The 23,239-nt window shown below is 28.3% G+C and overlaps 2 protein-coding genes and 1 long non-coding RNA gene across 3 annotated transcripts; 2 read left to right on the top strand and 1 right to left on the bottom strand.

Moving 5' to 3' along the window:
- Positions 1 to 957: 957 nt before the first annotated feature.
- LOC123261918 (ankyrin-1-like) lies at positions 958 to 4,124 on the bottom strand. Its single transcript, XM_044723801.1, has 2 exons — positions 2,327 to 4,124; positions 958 to 1,104 (listed from the first exon to the last, which is right to left on the bottom strand). Exon 1 carries the CDS (start codon positions 4,122 to 4,124, stop codon positions 2,343 to 2,345), a length of 1,782 nt encoding a protein of 593 aa, XP_044579736.1. The 3' UTR covers positions 958 to 1,104; positions 2,327 to 2,342.
- A 4,330-nt stretch (positions 4,125 to 8,454) lies between these two features.
- LOC123261298 lies at positions 8,455 to 12,693 on the top strand. The gene is made up of 4 exons (XM_044722880.1): positions 8,455 to 8,806; positions 9,472 to 9,984; positions 10,172 to 10,364; positions 12,507 to 12,693. The coding sequence occupies exons 1-4, from the start codon at positions 8,612 to 8,614 to the stop codon at positions 12,644 to 12,646; spliced, it is 1,041 nt and encodes a 346-aa protein (XP_044578815.1). The 5' UTR covers positions 8,455 to 8,611; the 3' UTR covers positions 12,647 to 12,693.
- Positions 12,694 to 13,702: 1,009 nt separating this feature from the next.
- Positions 13,703 to 14,101, top strand: LOC123261299. Its single transcript, XR_006508652.1, has 2 exons — positions 13,703 to 13,732; positions 14,043 to 14,101. It is a non-coding gene; the product is annotated as an uncharacterized LOC123261299 (long non-coding RNA).
- Positions 14,102 to 23,239: the final 9,138 nt, after the last annotated feature.

Genomic DNA, 23,239 nt, shown 5'->3' with positions numbered 1-23,239 from the left:
CTTTTCACTCTTCTCGGAATGGTTCCCCCACTACAGTTTTACTGACAACGTTTTTCGGTTATCGCTGATGAGTTTGTTCCCGCAGTCCTTTTATAAGTTACTCTTATATGAACTACATATACACAAATAACAGCACTATTATACGTAAAGAAATGACAAACGTCAAGTAACTTATTAACGTGAAGCTAATAAAAGCTTGTTAAAAAGGAGTGCGGGTGCAAACACGAACACGATGCACACATACGCATCAAACCGAGCGATCTCGGAGCAAAACATAGTGGTGGGGGACAAATTTTTCCGAGAATTTTTTCTCCTACAGCCAATTTTTCTCCAATTGTTCTGCAATAATAGTGAGAAAAAAAATCATCTGATGAATTTGATTTTTTTTTAAGTTACAAAATTACATACTGATTTAAAAATAAAAAAATATTGAACTTCAAAAAGATTTTTCATTTAATATTTTTTTTATTAATATTTAATTTTGTTCGATAAAAATACAAACTTACTCTCTTTATTATAAACATTACACAAAGTAAAAACTAGGATTTCAATCTTCAATAAAATATTTATATTTAATAAAATATTTTTCAAGATAAAAATGAAAGTTAATTTAGCAGGTATTTAATAATTTTTTTTAATAAACAAATTATAGCAAAAAAAAAAATAATCATTTCCTCAAAGAAAAAAAAATTGACATGTAGAAATTTTAAAAAATTAAAAATGCAATTTTTTAAAAATAATTTTTTTGGAATGAATTTGTTTGTTAAAAAAAATCAAAAATTGTCACTAACTTTAAAGTCATAAGATAAAAATATGAGTGTAAATTTTTTTAAATAATTCAAATTGGAAGTAAAAATTAATATTCACATTTCTTCTCCATATATGTTTAAATATTTAGTTAAATTCTCTTATCATAAACTTATAATATAAAACTTATTTATTTTCAGTCCGGATTTAATTTATAACATGAATCAATAGTAAACCTATGAAAAATTACAAGTATAAAGCAGATAAGAAAGACTTTATCAATTTGAATCTATTATATTACTCAAACAATCTCTTACAATATCACGGCAAGGTATATAACAATATCATTTTGATTAAGGTAGTTTTTTCCCAACCTACACTGTAAAAAATTTTGGTGTAAAGTTGGACCCAGGGACTTTTACACCGCCGTGTAAGTGTTAAATGTCGGTGTAAAATTTCTTCCGTGTGAAATTTTGACTCGTATAAATTTAACACGGTGTAATTTACTGTTTTACACTATTCCATGTTATTATTTATAACTTTAAAAATTTAATAATTATTACTAGCAACCTTGCAGTCTCTATGTGACTGCCGTGACTTGTGAACTATAAATAAATAAAATTTTGCTTTCTTAAATAATGACTTTTGTTAAATTGCACTGTACTTTTTTAACTATTGGCGTTTTTAAAGATATAAGCTCATCCCGATGTTACACTCATCAAGAATCTTCATTTAAGTACCCACATCATTTTTTCATATATTGATACATATTATATATATGTATATATGAAAAATATATCAAAATGCATGTGGGTACTCAAATGAAAGGTCTTAATGAGTGTAAGATCGGGATGAGCTTATATCTTTAAAAATATATATAAAAATATATTTAACACTATAAACATTTGCATTTTTATCAATAGACTCTAATATAGAATCCACCGTATAATTAGATAAATTTCTAACAACTTGAATATTATTAAGATTATTAAGATTAACATTCTTGTTGCAGACTTTCCAATGATATTAAGATTTACATTGGAATGATTTTACTCCGTAAAATAGCATAATATAAAAAAAAACATACTTTTAAATATTCTTTTCTGCATGTTTATATTTATAATCTAATATCGTACAAGTCTGAAACTAAACAATCAAATTAATTAAAGAGAAATTTTCAGGAAATACATTGGTGGTGTAAAATTTAGGGTTCAACCCCTAAAATTCAACACTACACTTAGTGTGATTTTCACACCGTTCGTGTTAAAAATTTTAACACCGAATCATTTACACCACACCGAGTCCAAAAAATTTTTTACAGTGTATTAATCTAAGTAATATTAGTTTTTCGTGAAATTCTTAAAATTTTTTCAATACAAAAATAATAAAATTTTGCGGTTTTCTCTCTCTTTTCCCATACCGTCTGTGTAAAAATGTCATTTTCAATTGCAATTATCTTCGATTAGACGTGGTAAATCGTCTCTAAATTTTTACAGCGTGTGTATTATGTATTTAAATACTTCTATACGGAGTTAGGGAGATTTCTTGTATTTTTGCTTTTTGGGCCTAACTACCTTAATGTTGAAAAAAGTATATCATCTTCTACCTAATATGTATAATTCCCTATTACTTAAATAATCTGTAATATTTCTCAAAAGAGTATCAGGAAGACCAACGTCACTCATGACTTCATCTAAAAATTTCTCAGCTTCTTTCAATAAGAGTATTCGTTGCTTGATCATTATTTTACGATACCACAGGATTTCACTGTACCGCGTAAACTTTGAAAAATAATTCGCATAAAAGAAGAATTCATGGTGATCAACATCTAGATACTTCAAAATTCTAGCTAATTTATTTCTATGAGAATATAATAATTGGTAATAAGTAACATCAGACCCCACAATTTTAGTTTTCTTCATCAATGCGACAATATCAAGACACTCTTCACGCAAGTTATCATACTTAGCACCTTCAACAGTTTGTAAATTTTTATCACTGACATAAATACCCGCAGCAGTTAATTTCACAACATGTCTTTCAATAATAGATTTATAAGAATACTGATCACTTTCATAAGCAATATCATGAGCTGTATTGCCATTAATGTCTACTAAATTGATATCAATACCGGCATTCAGTAAATGGATTGAATTAGATTCGTAAATACATTGGACAGCTTTATGAAGCACAGATTCTTTTTTTGATGTTACAGTATTGATATCAATCACGTATTTGTGTGTTAACAGAAATGGCATTAAATCACCATCATTCATTGAAGCAACGTAATGAAGAAATGTTGATTTCTCTGATCGCCAGTCAAAATTCATATCAGCACCCGACTCTAGAAGATAGTCAATCATTTCTCTAGATCTGACAAAAGTGAAGATGCTACACAATATCGGAGGTAGAAAATCATTGACTTGAAAATTAACAAGAGCACCATTTTTAACTAAAAGTTTAACCATTTCTAAATGGTTATTTTTTATGGCTATACGCAATGGCGTAGTCGTGCAATATCCCAATGAAATATTAGAAACAGCGTTAACATTAGCACCATTATTTATCAAAAGTAATGCTATTTCACTTGCATCCAATTCAGCAGCGAGATGTAATGGCGTCCAATAATCATTCCATGAAGATATATTAACATCAGCGCCCGCTGTGATTAATTTTTTAACCAGAGTTAAATTTTTCTTCTTTATTGCAATTCCAAGCGGTGTTTTAGATGTTGCATGAAGACAAGAGACAAAGTTATACTTTGGACTATTATTTACATCAGCTTTGTTTTCTATCAGAAGATCTACTATTTCTTCATCCTCATTGTTTACGGCAATATGCAATGGCGTAAAGTGATGCATTGTATTGGGAAGAATAGCATTTCTGTAAATGACAAAAGATGGATGTCCCATGTATTGATACTCTTCTATAATTGAACAACAAGCATTAATATCAGCCCCGTAACTAATTAGCAACTCAATAATTTCATAGTGATTCAATTTAACTGCTAATTGTAGCGGTGTAAATTGTTCACAGACTGGAAACGGTCCTTCATATTGTGATTGCAAATTAATATCAGCATTGGCGTCAAGCAATTTTTTCACCAATTTTTTGTCGTTTTTCTCTACAGCTAAATAAATTGCGGGGTGACAATTTTTTGAATTGAAGTTTATGTCAACAGAATTTCTCAGAAGATAGTCCACAAATTTTTCGTCATTTTTTTTAATAGCGTACTGTAGATAAGTGTCAACGCCTTTCAAATATTTTTCTACCGGTATTGTATTTGCGCTTAGAGATCCATTGATTATTTTTTCACGGGCTTCGTCGTATGTCAATTGGCAATTGTATGGAATTAATTTTGTTTGCTGTATTCCCATTTTTTAATTTTAAATCGTTTTTCAGGAATAAATAATAAAAGTTACTTCTTCTTAGTCAATATTTATAATTGAATTTTAATTTAATTCATAATTTTATTTAATTTATAATATTATAATAAATATTTCAATAACTTTAAACGTTTTCAATAAAGTTTACGTACATTTTCATTTAAAACTTCGTCATATAATTATTATTAATTACGTAGATAATGTTTGTGTTATTATTTCCAATTGTAAATATTTACATTACACTATATTTATATTTATTAATTTATTTTATCGAACTTTCAATATATAAACTATAAGATTTTTATATAATAGTTAAATAATTGTTTATTTTAATAATAATTTAGCATCACTTTTTTTTACAACACACTACTCTCGTCATAATATAAAAACTAAACTTAACAAACGCCAGCTGTAAAATTTGAAACTATTCAAACAATTCTAGATAATTTTTTTTATCAGTTTATTAAGGTAGTTCTTTGCCAACCTATAGCTTATGCTACTGCTGTCTCTTTCATTCGCTAGTGTCGCCTCTCTTACGGGCTATCGCTCACTTACTTCCACGCATGACTTTATTTGTTTACTTTATTAGTTTATCAATGATTTCTTAATAACTATGTTGTAGAGAATTCCAGAATTTTGTAGGGTAATTATACATGTATTAATCTAAGTAATATTAGTTTTTCGTGAAATTCTTAAAATTTTTTCAATACAAAAATAATAAAACTTCGCGGTTTTCTCTCTCTTTTCCCATACCGCCTGTGTAAAAATGTCATTTTCAATTGCAATTATCTTCGGTTAGACGTGGTAAATCGTCTATAAATTTTAACAGCGTGTGTATTATGTATTTAAATACTTCTACATGGAGTTAGGGAGATTTCTTGAATTTTTGCTTTTTGGGCCTAACTACCTTAAGAGAGCACAATATTCTTTATGAGATACTATAAACGGCTTTTGACGAAAAAATTTTTTTTTAATTGAAAACTTTGACTGAAAAAAAGACAAAAATTCGCATAATTAAGGATATTTGGATAACTTGGTATAACTTTGGATAAAATGGATAAACGAAGGATATCGTCGGTAATTTTTCAACCTTAAAGTGTCCCCTAAAATCTCTGAAAAATTCAAAGCGCTGCGATTTTTTTTTCATAGTGCCCCGAAGCTTCAAATTCTTTGTTTTCGCAAAAATCACCATTATAAGCAATTTTTCGATTTTCATTCTTTTTCTGAATAAAAAATTTTTTTTTCTCAAAAATATTTATTTTTTCCGTCAAAAAGATTGATTATTTAAGAAATTAAAAAAAAAAAAAGTTCAATTTTTTTTGAAAATTGTTTTTTTTTTTCGAAAATTGTTTTTTTTTTCGAAAATTTTTTTTTTTTCAAATGAAAAAAAATTATGAATATGAGAGAAAAAAAAATACTCGTTTAGAAAACTGAAAAATCTACACGAGTATTTTTTTTTAATTTGAAAATTTTTGTTTTTTTAAAAATTACATGATATTTTTTAAAAAAATAGCGGTTTTCGGTGAATTTCAGGCTGAAAAATTGGAAAAGTGAAAAATAAAAAAAATACTCTAGATTTTGGAAAATTATAAATAAAAATCAAAAAGTAATTAAATTTGTAAAAATTTATAAATGAAAAATACTTAATCATAAAATTTAATTTCCAATTATAGCTCGAATATTTATTATTTGATCTTTTGAAAAAAATACTCGTTTAGAAAATTCAAAAATCTAGACAAGTATTTTTTCAATTAAAAAAAAAAATTTTTTTTTTCCAAATTACAGGTTTTTTTTATTTTTAAAATGGCGGGTGTCGGCTAACTTCAGGGTCATTTTTTTAAAAATAATTTTTTAGAACAAATTTTTTGTGAAAGAAAATCAAAAAATTGTCAAGTGATAGCTAAATTAAATGTCATAAATTAAAAAAAAATTATTTGTGAAAATTTTTAGAAGCATTTTTTTATTGTAATTGATTTTTTATAAAAATAAAAAAAAATGACAGTTGTCAGCTAACTTCAGTATCACGAATTTGATAGAAAATTAATATTAAGTACAATTTTTTTATTGAATATAAAAAAGTATAATTTTTAAAATTTTTTTATTGAATAATAAAATTGAACGATACCTGCTATATTTGTCATCACTAAAGAAATTAACACTATTTTATCACTTGTCCCTGATAGCCACAGAGTTTCAGACCAACCAAGTTGGTGTCAGATAGTTGCCACCAACTTAGCGACAACTTGCGGTCAACTTCCGAATTTGTAACTGTTGGTGTCAAGTTGGCTACAAGTTTCTGAGAAAAACAAGACCAATATACTGCCGCAATATGTCGCCAAATTTCTTGAGAAACTTGTCGTCAACTTGGTGCGAAAGAGTTTCGAAAGCAATTTTTGCCGACAACTTGGTGACAACTTGGTGAACAACCGAGTTCATTTCCACGACTTGCCGCCAAGTTGGTGACAAGTTGCGGCAGTAAATCGACGGAAAGTTGCGACCGACTTGACTATCAGGGGTATTGCATGTAAATAAATTATAAAACTACCCCTATAGCCAGCGCTTTCTCAGTAAGTGTTGACTTCCAGCAGTTAGGGTTAATTTATACATCAAGTTGGCGGTAATTCTTCACTCAACAACAGTTGTAAGCAAATTGACGGAAATCTACGGCCGCAACTTGAATACAAGTTAACAATATCAAACTTGTAGTTAAATTTCCTTTCAACTTTACTAAAATTTGACGGAAATACTTGTACAGCAAGTTTTGACGGCTATTTGCAGAGTAAGTTATAGGTAACTAATAGGTAATCGCTCGCTTTGCCAATTCTTTCCGTCAAGTTTGCTTCAAATTGCGGACGTAGATTGACAGTAAGTTATAGGTAAGGTGGCTATCAGGGTACCACCATCTCTCGGAAAGGCTGTCAAAACATTAAAATTCATTTATCAAGCGATGTAGATAAAGAAGAATTTTCACAGTTAAAATACTTTGGTATTTACCCTGATAGCCATGCAGAATACAAGTTGGCTTTAGACTGGACTCCAAGTTGTGAAAAATCTACGACTCGAATCTAACGACAGTTTCATTAAACATCTTGTAGTGCAGGAGTTTGAGTGAACCTGCACTGAACTTTGAGACAATGTCTGTTAATGCGGCAGAGTACAAAAATTTTACCATTTGCATTCTACGATCGGTAAATTACCGAAAATTGATGATAGTTTGTCGGTATAAGCCTTATAGCCATCAGAGAAATTCAATCTTATGGCCAATTGTTAATAAATTACAACTACAATTATAATTGTTATTACGATCACTATTATCATTGTTATTTTTACTATTTTTATAATTATTAATAAATTATAAGAAATATATATTAATTCTGAGACCAATGTAATCAATTTTATATATTTGTACAAAAATCAAATAAAAAATTAACAGTAAATTTATTTTTCATATTTATTTTGCGTATAAATATAACTTTGGTGCTATATTTGCCGTAGGTGAAAAACTTCTTCGAATAAATGTTTTTAACGATAGGAAAAACATCAGGTTAAAAAATTATCTTTTTCAAATTTATCCTTTTCAATTAAAATATAAAAATTTTTATTTAATTTCATTGAGTTACTTATTTATGAGTTATAAGTAATTAATACTTCATCAAATGACTAAGAAAATCGTAGGTTCTTAATTTTATGCATTATCTTTCTTAAAAAATCATATCGAAATAATTGCCTCAAAATTTGTTGTGTTGTAGATTGAACTTTCTGAGTTAAAAACTTGATTGCTAAATATGTCTTCATATTTGTTAGTATTTTAAATGAAAATTGAAGTTTAAAATTTATACAACTTCAGCTAAAAAATTTGTTAAAAAATGTTACAGTCTAACTTGACATTATTTTTTACGCAAATCTCATTACAACTTTTAGCTAACCTGCAAATAAAAATTTGTCAACAGCTTTAGTTCAGATGTCGGCGTAGGTTTATTTGAATTTCCTAACCAATTTCACTACAGATTCAATACAGGATTCTGCAGTGAGTGACTTTAAGTGAACTTTGAAACGACTTGGCTAAAATCCCGCCAGTGCAGGTTATTTTACTCAAAGCATTTCCACGACTTGCCGCCAAGTTGGTGACAAGTTGCGGCAGTAAATCGACGGAAAGTTGCGACTGACTTGGCTATCAGGGGTATTGCATGTAAATAAATTATAAAACTACCACCATCTCTCGGAAAGGCTGTCAAAACATTAAAATTCATTTATCAAGCGATGTAGATAAAGAAGAATTTTCACATTTAAAATACTTTAGTATTTGTTTAACCATCAAATTCCTACTCTTGTATTTCCAAGAAGAATTTCAGACTCTAAACAAAGTATCAAGTAACTACTATTGGTATTGCGTCGTTTCTTCATTTTTCATTTGTTGGTCGTTGACGCGACGGTTCTGTACGTTTAAAAACTGATTAAATTAAAATAAAATTTTAAAAATGACAGCGCGGAGACATATTTATGAGAATACTGGAATGATCAGTGACATAATTAATTCTGGTACAGCAGTGATCAATTTTGATAACAAGGGTATAACGGACAATGCACTGTTGAAGAAAAATCATTTTTATTACAAAGGAAAAATAATTGAATCTCATGAATGCTTTGATACTTATATTGCGCCTGGTACTCTGGTAATTATACAATTTAAATATTTTAATTATTAATGATTGATGACACTGATCAGCAAAAAATTTAACCATTAGATTTATCGACACAAATTAATTAATATTAAAAAATTATGACGTCTATAATTTTTCAGAATTTCTTCATGAGAAAAAAAAAAATAAATTAGCCGACATCTAAAAACTTTTTATAATTTTTTTTTATTGAAAAAATTACTACTAAAAAATTTCACATGTAGAAGATTTGAAAAATTATGCGTGCAATTTTTTTTTTAATTATTTTTTTACTGGCAATTCAATTAAAAAAAAATACACAAATTGTTGAACGTTGGCTAGTTTTAGATGAAAATTAAGTTAGCCGACAACAATTTTTGATTTTTTTATTAATTAAAAATTAGAACTAAAAAACTATTTTTAAAAAATTCCATGTATAATTTTTTACATTTTCTACATGTGAAAATTTTTGTTTTAATTTTTTTAAATTTATTTTTCAACAATATAAATTTTTAAATGTCTGCTAATTTAATTTTCATTAATTTAGTATCATGTGAAAAAATTTCTTAAAAAAAATCATAAAAAGTCTATTAATTTAACTATTAACGTAATCAAAAAAATTATTATTAATTTTTTCTGTTCAATATATATCAATATACTTAATTTTTTCATACAAAAAGGTTAAATTTTCCGGGTACAATTGGTCCTCAGCAGAGTACTCAGACTGCACTTGGTATGCAACCATATGCTGGACAATTGATCACAACCCATGGTCCAGTGTTGTGATTAAAAGCGGCTTGATGTTTATAACAGGACGAGTTGCTGATCTTAATGGTCGCCGAGGTGTCATTGAGTTGACTGATAACTCAGAAAGAGTTCATAGAATTTTGTTCGTGGCTACCAAGTTCTACCCCAATGGCCAAAAATTTTCCGGCAAAATTCTGTCGGAAGAATTGACAATTGGTCAAAGTATTATGTTTGACGCAATTCCTTGCATTTCTGAAGAAAATGAAGAAGGCTGCCCGTGGTTTGCTTCATGTGCCTACGTTGGCTACAGACCTTACTTAAATATCAAGACACCTGAGAAAGTTAATGGTGTAACTGGTGGATTGTCGCCAGTTTCAAATAAATGTACTAAAATTGATGATTATAAGGTTAATACTAATGTTAGCTGCTTGAAACTTATCAAAGAGGTAATTTACTGCTTTTTTTTTTGACTTAGCTGAACCACTGTCATGGAAAAAAAAAAAAAAATTTATTTTATTTTCAAAAATTAATTGCTTAAAAATCTTCAAATTAATTTTACTGTGGTTCAGCTAATTTAATTTTCGAATCAATTAATTAATAATAAATTTATAGTTTTTTTTTTCTGTTATTTAGTACATGAGTAATCCAGAATCATTGTTCGTGTGTGGAAGAGGAATTGTTGTCGACATTATTAATGATGAATTTGGCGTTTTGCTGGGTGAATTCGGAGTTAATCATTTCCAAACAATTCTGTTTCACCGCCGTAGTGTGTTTATTGATAAATTTTGTTTGACAACGGTTAATCTGGCGGAAATATTTACTAATGGTAAGATCAATACTTTATTTTGGAGATGGTTCATACCCTGATAGCCAGAGTTTCAGACCAACAAAGTTGGTGTCAGATAGTTGCCACCAACTTAACGACAACTTGCGGTCAAGTTCCGAATTTGTAACTGTTGGCATCAAGTTGGCTACAACAAGTTTCTGAGAAAAAGAAGACCAATCTACTGCCGCAATTTGTCGCCCAATTTCTTGAGAAACTTGTCGTCAACTTGATGTGAAAAAGTTTCAGAAGCAGTTTTTGCTGACAACTTGGTGAACAAGTTGACACCGAGTGCATTTCCAATACTTGCTGCCAGCTTGGTGACAAGTTGCGGCAGTAAATCGACAGAATGTTGCGACCAACTTGGCTATCAGGGTAAATTAGTACACGGAAAAAAAATATTGTTAAAATAACTATCCAACGTATCCTCAAATGACGTTTCCTTAAAATAACAATCGGGTTTTCTGATTTAAGAATTCATTTGTTTCACTTAAACATACAGAGAATAGCTCTTGTAAATATATGTAGTTTCGTCAAAACAGGCAACTGTTTAGTTAATTTAAGGATCTGTATAATTAAGTCCAACAAATGTAACGCCTAAAATAATGATACGGATCGTAATTTTGACTATCCGCTGTATACCCTGATTAGAAAAAAAGATTTAAAATGTGTCAAATGATTTGAAAAGATAAAACAAGATTCGTTTTAAACAATATATAGATATTTATTTTTATTTATTTATTTATTTATTTATTTATTGATCATTAAGATAATTCTCCTTTTGACCACAAATCCAAATAATTACAAAATTGTTGAAAATACATAGGTAGTAAGAAATTGATATAATAATAACAATAATAATAAAACTATAAACAAAGAAATATTAGTGCAAAAGTAGCAAGTAATCACAGACATTTTCTTCGCATTCAAAATCAAAATCAGGTTTACAATCAAGTGCTTAAACCATACTGACTCTTTTCTAACTCTAACAAATACAAATAAAATTTATGACGGAAGTTATCTAGAGTCTCAGCTGATGTAATAACAACTGGTAGATTATTCCAAAAATTACAACCAGTAACAATGAAAGATTTATAATAAGCTGCTGTACGCGCAAAAGGCACCTGCAGTGAATTTGTTTTACCTAATTCCTTACGACCTGAAGCACTAGTTTTGTGTAATAACTGGTCACCGAAAAGACTTGGACGGTTATACATTTTATACAATTTATAAATACAAAATTAATATACAAAATTTATACAACAAGATATACATTTTGCATTGACGTAATATTTCAAAATCTCTTTTTCTAACCAGGGTAGCTGAGTTGGCTATACAGAATATCTCTAATAAAAATGAGTAGACGACGCATAGTCAGAATAACGATACGTATCCTTATTCTGACGATACTTTTTTCTCCGTGTAATTTAGCCCCAACTACACTACCGATGGAAAGTTTCCGGACGAGCTTCTTGTTTACTTTTTAATTTAAATCTGATACATAAACACATTAACTTGATCTATAAAGAAAATGCTATGTTATTTTACAAAGGTGTACGATCGTGTCTTTGACTTTCCTCTTGATTTATTTTACTTTTAAAAATTGTTTTAATAAATTTTCATCTTGTCCAAAAACTTTCTGTCGGCAGTGTATATCTTAATTTAATTAAATACAATAAATTTAAAATTTATCTTTCACAATTTTTACTAAAAAAATTTTTTCTCCTATAAAAGTATCTAAAGCTTATCTTCTGCTATTTTAATTGTCAATTTAATTTTTATCTATTACATAATACAATATAAAATTTTAATAAATCAATTTAAAATTAAAAATATAAAATTAATAAAAATTTCTTAACAATAAAATTCAATGTCCGTACGTTGATGTCAGTTACGACTATGACGTTTTTAATTAATCTTGATATATTCTAGTAGGATATTTATTTGCATTGTATGATTGAGTTTAAAAATAAAATTGAAATCTACAATGATAACCACTTAAATCCATCACTATCACATCAGCCTTGACAGTATTATTGTCATTAAACTTCTGAACTTGATAGCTCTTACACTACTACATTGAAGCTTTGATAAAAATTTTATTACTTATTCTTATAACTAATTGAAATTTATTCTGTATTTTAGGAGATCGATTGAAATTTATCGCCGTTGGAGCACCGCCGGGTTTTTTCACTGAATGGATCGCCGTACAAATTTCCGTGATTTTGACGGACTTGAAGAAAGAACCAGACGAAACTTGTTCGGAATTTAGTGATTCTGTTTAAGCTGGCATTTATATAAAAATGAGTGCAGTGATGTGAGTACACATCATTAAAAGAGTATTTTTTATACCATAAATTACAAATATATTTTTCATATCGATATTGCTAAGCATAAATTATAAGTTTACTTAAAGTATGATTATTAAAAATAATTAGTTATGAATATAAAGTAACATGATAATGTTTCATAACGCATTTATATAATTTAATATAGTATAATACATGATATATAATTAATAAAATGTTAATTATTAAAATTTCCCTGTAATTTAATCTTTTAAACATTCAAAATATTGCGGAGAGAAAATGGTAATTCTTTACAAGTGAGTCAACCCCATTTTGGGCCATAACTAAGGTAGAAGACCCAGTTATTGAAACAGACCTAGTTATTGACACTTGCAATTATTTTAATTAAAAAAAAAAAAAAAAAAAAAAAAATTAATTCTGATAAATTAATAAATATAATTTTTGAATTATAAATTTTAAGATAATTGGTTTTTTGAGAACATTTTATTTTTTTAATTAGAATAAAATTGCAAGTGTCAATAACTGGGTCTTTTACCTTAGGTGAAAAATTAACATTTTCAAATTTTTTTTTTAATTCTGCTTGTTTTTACGGCGCATTTATCATAAAAAATGTTGTCAAAAAAAATAAAAATTTCGACAGCTTTTTTGCCTTCGAAAGTTGGGAAAAATTTTGGTTCTCAGGTTTCTGGATAAAATTTCTATTTTATATTTTTTTGATACACAATAAAAAATTTTTCGTCATTGTGTTAAGTTTAAAAATTTTTGTGTAGAATATTACACTGTAGTGTGTAGAATTTCACATTCTCATGTGTTGATTTAACACACTAGAATGTTGAATTAACATTAGTTTGTGTAAAAACAGTCAGTAACACAAATCGCGACCCAAATGTCAAAAGGGCGTATAATTTTTTTTTTTTACTAATCGCTTTATTAACACTTTTTAAGCCTAAAAATAAAAAAATAAATATTCAAAGCCAAAAGGGTGTTAAATTTTATTTTAGAGTGAAATTTTATATTTCAGAGCAAAATTGAAAGTTTTTTTATACGCCCTTTTGGCTTTAGGTTAAACTTTTCTAAAGCCAAAAGGGCGTATGTTTTGAGATATGCCTTTTTGGCATTACGTCGTTCTAATTAGCAAATTGTCTAACTCCATTTTAGAGAATCTTCTACTTGTACGAAAAAAACAATTAGTTCAAAATTTATTATCACTTTAAAAAAGCATTTAATATCATTATTATCTAATAGAGATATAATATTTAGGTTTGAATCATTCAAATAATTTATAATTCGATTATGGCTACATCAAAATGTTAAAAAATCACCCTCTAAAAAATAAGGAGTTAGACAAATTGCTAATTAGACCATCGATTAGTACATTAACAATTTTTTTTTGACAAATTTTTACGTTTTGAGCAGTTCTAAGTTGAATGGCGAAAAAAAATTTTTTTATACTATCTTTTGGCATAAAATCCTATCTAGCTGCTGTAATATGCCCTTTTGGCATTTGGGTCGCGAAATATTTGTGTTAAATTTGACGAAAATTTTTTTACTGTGTATATTTTTTTTTTTGAAAAGTAAATAAATTTTTCTGAAAATTTGTTAAAATTGTGATAATCAACGTTTTTTTTTTTTTTTAATTCATTTTTTTTATGTATTTAAAAAAAAATATATCAATAAAATCAATTAGAAATTTCGTTAAAAAAAAATGAAAATTAAAATGGTTGACCCCACTTTTAAATATTTATCGAAAAAATATTTGAATGTACGTGTTAAAAATAAAAAATTTCAATTTAAAAAAGTTTCGCAGTATTCGTGAAAAAACTATTCAAACTAAGTACAAACGAAAATTTAAATTAAAAAAAAAAAATAAATAATAATACAAATTCAAAAACTCGCATTGAATTTTTACGATTGACTATGACGCAAAAAAAAAAAAAAACAAGGTTTACCAGATCTCGCGTTCTCTCTTTGTTTCTTAAAAGTCCAAGTGTTGTTTTTATTTGCTGGCGAAGTAAATTAAGCAATTCGGATGCCGAACCGATACCCATAACATTCGGACATGTAATTTTTCTCATACCGTATACTGTCGAGCACTCGGTTCGTCCTTAAGTTATTCTTTCTTTGGAACTAACTCCATACTGATTACTTTAGTAAGCTCACCACGATATACTTTTGCCCAGTCTCTGATGGTCCCTCGAGGTCTGCTGTAGCCTCGTTATCGCTGTCACTCAGCACCTTGTACTTGCTTTTATTATATTACACATATCTCGAGAAAAAATTAATTGAAATCGACTGAAAGGTAAAAAATTACTCTTGGTAGTGAAAAATTTAACAGTATTAATTTCAATACCCATTTAATTCAGAGATAGTGACGTAGACATGCAGTGTCTGGTTAATTAAAAACAACACCGGAGCAGTAATGATGATGGTAATTAAATTATTATGATCTGCCTTGACCTCTTGAGGTATATTAATAGTAAAGTAAGATAAGTTGAGCGTTCCAGGAAGGCAAATCGGTCGCGGCAACATCAACCGATCTTCGAGATCTTATGCGTGAACATTATTTAGGAAGTAACCTCGAAGTAATTCGACGGATAATTTTTCCACCGGTTGACCCGTCTTCCTTATAGGGACACCCGTGTTAATAGGAAGTAAGTATCCTTGCAAAGGCGCCCGTCCATTCTACTCTCGTATGTATTTGTACGTCGCAATCTCGTTGTCGTCCCAGTCCCAGTACCAGTCTTCGTATTCGTATTGTACCTTGCTGATGATCGTCTACCGCGTGTACCTACGGCCTCCAACGTGAAAACGATCTCGAATAAAAGTTTTGCCATCTAAGGGAGTCAAAAGGACCGAGGTAACAACACACACACATATACTATTATATGTGTGTGTGATTTTAAGAAGAAATACATAAGGATACACAGTACACCAATGTAAAAATAAAACACGCACTGGGCAATCGCCTCAGGTAAGGGAGTTCATGGCCTTCCGGCAAGGCAAAACAGCCACCGGCGAAATTCGACCGGGGAGAGTCATCAATCTTTTCCCCTGGATCATAAATGTTACTTCCTACTGGACCGATGTGTCGTTTGGATGTTTGCTGTTTTATTATTACTTATGTGCTATGCACTTTACTTATATTAGCTGCGGTCTGTGGTAATGTGAGATTTCATGAAATACGAGACCAATATGAATTGTTTAGATTGTTAAACGAAACATGACGTACGTCAAATATGCTGTTAAATTTGTTTGATTTTTTTTTTTTTTTTTTTTTTTTTTGATGGTAACTAAAGTCCAGGTGGTGTAGAAATTAAAATGGGGTTTTTTTGATGAGTTCTTGTAAAAATGGTCTAGCTTTTTTTTTTTTTTATTAATGGCACACTAATAAACTCTTGAACCAAGAATGATATTTTGAAGAAAATGATTTTCTTGAGCCAAGAGAATAAATTTTCGAGTTAAGAAATTATTCTTGGTCTAAAGAAAATTTTCTTGTTTCAAGAATTTATTCTCTTGACTCAAGAAAATCATTTTCTTCAAAATGGTATTCTTGGTTCAAGATTTTATCAGTGCATGGTATTCCCAATGAGTAGACAAAAATGATAAATATTTTTTTTATAATTAAGGTAGTTGTCCTGGTACAATATTGTCAAAAAATTAGAGATTATACGCACCGCAAAAGTATTTGAGCTTGTAGCTAAGTAATCCATAATTTTTATACAAGACTGTACTCGTGGAGACAAATTGTTTCTGTTTGACTCAGTAGATATATACTTTTTCATAAATTGTTGAACTTTAATCCGTTGTTTATAACTACTTAATTAGACGGTGAAAATATTTTTTTTTTTTTTAAACTCACAACAAATACATTAAAAGTCTTTCAGTTTTTTGAAAGTTTCTGTCAGTTTTTTTTTATAACTAAGAAACTGATATAAAACTGCGGAGAGCGTATGCAATCAATGTTAAACATCCAATTTTTAATTGAATTTATCTCGGGTTATAGGTGGTTAATTGACTTCAAATTTTTAGGGTAATTATATCATGTTCTTAATAAGTATACAAAAATTTAGAATTTTCTGACGGTATGACTTAACCACGACAACTGCCTTAATTAGTAAAAAGAACCAAGTCAGAATATTATGCTAGTAATTAAAGTAATATTTTATAAGTTAAAAAAAAACCGGTGTTAAAGTATTAGAATTTTATTAATAATGAAAAATAATTTTTATTATTCAATTGAATTTATTTATTTTGAAAATTGATAGTATTTTAATGAATATCAGAGTATAATATTTATTTTTTAAATTAATTTTTTTGTCAAAATTGTATTATGAAGCTTAAAATTTTATTATACTAAATTTTTCAAGAATTTTGAACTCGAATATATCGGAAAGTTCCAGAGATGGCCTGCAGGGTCAACTCTTTTTGTACACTTCCACTTCCAGTTAAATAAAAAACGCGCAAAATTATCTACGCACATATTTTGATATGCGTGAAGATGATACGCAGGAAGAAGTCGATCATTGCAGATAAGCTTAAAATTTAGTACGAGATATTAATAGCTCATTGAAAAATGTAGCAGAGCAAAAATGGATTAAAGGATAATTTATTCCCATTGTTTATTAGTTTATTCTTTTAGTACTTAACAGTGGAGGTTTGTTTGACTCTTGGCCTCTCAGAGGGAGAGATAATTTAAAATGAATGTTTTACCATCTAAGGAAGTCCTAAGGTCCAAACTGTGTCGTCAACACGTGTTTATATTTTTATTCATTTATTTTTATTTTTCTCTGTAGTTTGATAGAGTTCACGGTCTTACTGACCGATATATTGCCACGGGCAAGACGAGTAGAGTACACTGATCTTACAATTAGTTATGCGCCATTCGTTTTAAATACCTCAAGGATATGACTCTGAGAAATTTCATTTTAAATCAATTATTGTTGGGTGACTGAAATTTATAAATATTTCATCTTTTTATTAAAATCTTCATGCAATACCATCAATAATAATAATATTAATAATAATAATAGTGATTATTTGATGGACATTATTATGAATAGATAGTATTGTAAAATAACTCAATGACACTTGTTAATTTGTCTTACATTACACTAACCTTGCGATGCGGTAAAATAAAATATATGCGGGCTCATTGATATACGCTCTGTGAATTAAGTAATCAATTTTAAAAGACTGTGGGACTTTTTGTTTTGTCATTTGTTACTTACATTGGATGCATAAGACTTCTCAATAAAGATGGTGAGAAAAAAATTGATCAATTTAGTTGGTCATGGATAAAGCCGCCGATGCTCCAAATTAGTACACCATAAAAAAAGATGACTCTTTCACAAGGAGGAAGAAAAGGTATAAGCACGCAATAAAAGTGTCTCTGCACGTGCGAATCCGAGTACGAGGACGAGCAATCCACCTATGCATAATGCAATGTACCTCAGTCCAGGCTTACTTGTCAGAAAGTCACAAGAAAAAGCCTCCGAGAGCATGCCCTTAAATGTCTTCTGTGATACCGCTCTAGACAACGGAACGCGTGCGTCTCACCCACTTGATCTCAGAACTTACACTCTACTTATTTTTTTTTTTCTAACAAGTTTTTTATCGTCAAAAAAAGCATCTGTCGCATGGGCGAAATTTTTCTGTACTATTTCCTACTTTCCTTTAATTGAAAAAAATCAAGTTCTTAGAATCATTTTCATACAATTTTTAAATCATCAATTTGAAACGTTTATAATTTAAAAGACATAAAATTAAAAAAGATTTTTCTGTTGAAATTTATATTAGATATAGTAAATTATAATTAAATTTACAAATCTTCATTTTAAGAGTATTAAATTTTAATATTAATACAAAAAATTTCGTTGAATTAATTTTTAGTAATTAAAAAATATTCATTCAAATTAAATACACAGTGAATTTTTAACGTGACAAATAAAAGAATATATAAACGTTGTAATTGATTTCATAATTTTTAAACCTATGAAAATGAAGGTTTTTTTATTCCTATAGATATATTACGAAAGACTTATCTTCTTTTATGAATATATTGGGAAAGTTATATTTTCTGTTTAATTAAATTTTATTTATTTATTAAACTTTACCAAAATCCTTGATGAAAAGACACAAAAAAATTTCTTTATAATAAAACGATTATATTAGGTGTTGGAATTAATTCGTAGCGTTTAACAAATACGTTGTAATGAAAAAAACGCTACAAATTAATTCAAACTCCTAATATTTATAACACTACATTCATTTACACAATTTTAAATTCATGAAATGCCCCTATTGTATATCGATACTGCCATTTTAATACGTCGTATCCTACAAAATTTGACACTTTTACTTTTTTTGAAACATAGAATCACAACATTATTATGCAAGTCATATTAAAAACTTAAAAGTTTAATAGTTTAATAACTATTTTCAAATAAATATTTTCATCCATTGAATCCCCATTTAATCAATGTTAAAAATGAACTCAATGTTCTAATTAGAAAATTGTCTAACTCCATTTTAGAGAATCTTCCATTTGAACAAAAAAAAAACAATTAGTTCAAAATTCATTATCACTTTAAAAAACCATTTTATATCATTAATATCTAATAAAGGTATAATATTTTGGTTTGAATCATTCAAATAATTTATAATTGGACTATTGCTACATTAAAATTTTAAAAAAGTCATCCTCTAAAAAATAAGGAATTAGACAAATTGCTAATTAGACCATCGAACTGTTCTTTTCAATATATGACATATTGTAATGGCAGTATCGATATACTCAGCGGTAAAATTTCATGCCAATTTTTCAGTTAAATTACTTTATAACTTATAAATATTGCCAAAATCAAAATCCTTTAAAAAAATTTATTTCCAAGTTTAAGCGCCAAAATTTTCAACTTCTAAAGCTTAAGATCTAAGATTCTTTTAATATTTTTTCATTTAAGTAATTTTCAATTTTATCATCATCAACTAATTAAAAAAAATCAAAAATTCTCAAATTCAACCATTTATCTAATCGCCGGCTTATACCTACGCTGAAGCCGGTCTTTGCACTCTTGTCGGCGATATATATGAGTTGGCGCCAAATTCTTATTCGTATCGAGAAGAGATCTAGAGAGTTGAGGAGGCTTTATTTGATGCACGGAGCATGCAACATAAACACTAAGATAAATACTTTTTTTTTTCGAGTATGACTCAACGGCTAAATACATTACATTGCAAGGATGTATCGCTTAGTTGAAGTTAGAACTTGTCTGCATTTTGCGGTGCCATATAACACGGTAGTATGAGTTATGAAAGGACAGAGATGGGAATAAAACAAATTTACTAGCCAGTAAATAGTGTGTAGTTAGTATAAGTAAGAAGTAAGAAGTAAGAAGAGAGCGTAGGCCAGTGTGTGATCATTTGGATGGGCGTTTGATTCGAAGTGCACCTACTGATTCAGTCTTCAGTCTATCAAAGCAATAATAAACTTTGAGGAGAGTTACTCATTGCTTTTTCTATTCATCTGACTATTGCTCACTTGTCTTCTGTACGTCGTTTCTTCTATCTACCGGTCTATGCACTTGCAGTTTATGTAAGTTTAAGAGATAGAAATAAATGAAATAGCTACTGGTCAAATTTCAATGGTTACGCAGCCATGTCGGAATCTTAAGTACGCGGTTCCGGGGCTGAAAATAATTCACGACTAGCGGTCGCACGAACTGTCGACCTGCGGCGAATGCAATGAGAGTAAAAAAGAGATTAATGTTAAAGAGTTAGCAGGGAGATTGAGCCTCTGATATGTTTTCTTTGTATTATGTTTGTTGATGCTTCTTGCTTTTCTTCTTAATCTTAATGGATCATATTTTATGTCGAATTAAAGAGTCGTTATAATTGATTTTTTTTATTTGTGTGACGAAAATGAAAATCTAGAGATTTAGAACGAATTTTACGAAGTAATAACTCCATTTTATTTGGTAATTATTGCTTTGGTTTTTATTTTTAGAAGTTGTTGAGTCTAGACCTCAGGCAAAGTGATCTTAAATATTTAATGCACGTTTTAGTGGTTTCTTTTGTTTTTAAGTAATTATAGTTTATCGCAGCGGAATATTACAGTTTGGCTTGTAGTTATATGTTGAATTTTAAATTGATGTTTTGGGAGTTGAAATTTTTTTTAAATTAGGTAAAAAACCCAGTTTCTGACTTTCAACTTTAAAAAATTATTGTAAATAGGTTAATTATTTATTTTAATATTAAAAAAATTAATCCTGTATCTAATTAATGACACATTGATAGGATTTGTTTATAGTTAAAAATATTTGTTAATATTTAACAAATCATTTGAGAGATCACTTTTTAGTCCTTAATAAATATTTCTTAGTATTTAAAAAGAATTATTAATATTTAATAAATGAATATCAGATTTATTAAATACGAACAAATCATTTTAAATACTAAGAAATATTTGTTTAATACTAGAAAGTCGCCTCTAATAAATGATTTGTTAACTATTAACAATTATTTCTTGGTAAAAATATATCCTTCTATCAGTGCAATAAAAAAAAATAACTTCACGGAAATAAAAAAGAGAAAAATTACATTATTATATAATGTAACGTGGCGCTTCATATAAAAAACTGAAAAAATTGCAGTTTCAGATTGTAATTATTACAGATTTTGTAAGAATTACATTGTAAAATGACATTGAAAGCTCTGAAAATTAATATTCAAAGTTCGAATTTATAAAAACGTTATTTCGAACTGTAATTTTTGTAGTTTTTTGTATAAAGCGACGCTTATTACTATTTATAATGTAATTTTTACATTTTTCTTTTTTGCGTGTTGATAAAAAAATATTATTTATATTTAATCTTAATAAGTTGCACTTCAAGCAACAAAAATCAACGCCAAATTCATTTATTTCTAAAAATTCGATTAGATAAGAAGTCAACAATGAAAAAATTTTTATATTCACGTCATTAAGTTTTAAGTTTCTCGCTGTTTTATCAATCAATAGTCTTTCGTTTTAATTTTACCTAATTGTTCAAAAAGTATAAAAACTTATTACTTGTATATATTATTCTAGAAATAAGCTTTAATTTATTCTATAAGTTAACATTTACTTTAGTTAAAATAGACATTGTAATTCATAAAAAATGTTAATGTTAATAAAAAGATTTTTATCAAAATTTATTTTTCAGATTAATATTAATTACAGTTTATTTTTCATCCACTTAGAAAAACTCGTAATAATTTAACATACATATTCTCCGGAAGTTTTGAGTAATACAATATTTTTATTTGAAAAATAATACTCCCGTTTCATTCGAAATGTAAATATTAGTCGTCGATGATAAATATTCAACTTCCTACGTAAATATTTTTTTTTATTCTCTGCATAATATAACGAAACACAAAATTATCATAAAAAATATTTTGGAAATTATATCGATTGCGTGTTAGCATCTGAATAATGATAAATCGTTTTCTTCTATTAGCGTACGTTGACAATAAATAATAGCTTAATGTACGAATAATTAGACAGTGCTATAAATCTTATTTTGACATTTTTGATAAGAAAATAGTAATACTTATTATTATGGCGTGTCAAGGTCCCGAATTTCTGCGCACTATTGAGATATTTTTACACTTATAATTATAATTACAAAAGTTCTTTGTCATCCATAATAAATTTAATCTTCGTTGCAGATTTATTTTCTTGATTATCCAGATATAATATCCTTAGATGCTTTATATTATTTTATATCACTTATACTTACACACGCGACCAAACAAAGTAACCGCATAGCACAATGGCGCTAAGAGGAGCCTCTTTAACGACCCTGTGCTCTCCATATTCGGGCTCAATCATACTGGCGAATGGATTTACCTTTCTCGTCTCACAACTTTACGCCCAAGTGATTCAAAAACTAAAAATAACAATTATTTTTAACTTTAAATATATAAACAGGAACGATATAAATAAATTAGGATTAAAAGCTCTCAATCGTTTCCTTGAATTAAAACAACCCTTTCTTCTTTTATAATGAAAATAAAAATAATAAAAATAATTTTAAGTTAATATCCTTCTTATCCAAGTATTTCGCTGTTCAATTGTCCAGATTATTTTCAGAGTGACCCTCGAGTTTCCATATTTGAATTTAATCGCGGTACAAGACTCGACGCCCTGTCGTGTCCGAGGACAACAAACAGCATCTTGTTGTCACGTTATTTTCATGTGCAATATCCTCTATAAACATTTAATTTATCAGTTACAAATTAACATTATACCGATAAATATAAATAATCGAACCGGACACAATACACCAAATAGTAATAACAATAAAGTTACACTTTATCGTTTATGTTACACTTCCAAAGACTTACATACAAAAGTATACCTTATTTATTTGCTGTAAGTTATATAAATAATGCTTATAATTAATCTACAGACCATAAATTCTACTAAAATACAAGTTTGAGCTTAACTCCTTAAATCGCGCTTACCAAGAATCAATCATCTGTCAAGAAATAAGACTGGACTAATTTTTTTTTCCTTCGCATGATAAGCGG

This window comes from Cotesia glomerata, linkage group LG3, assembly GCF_020080835.1.
Source record: "Cotesia glomerata isolate CgM1 linkage group LG3, MPM_Cglom_v2.3, whole genome shotgun sequence".
Classification (NCBI taxonomy): domain Eukaryota; kingdom Metazoa; phylum Arthropoda; class Insecta; order Hymenoptera; family Braconidae; genus Cotesia; species Cotesia glomerata.
Note: the sequence above shows the minus strand (reverse complement) of the source record. Positions and strands in the feature narration are given on the sequence as shown.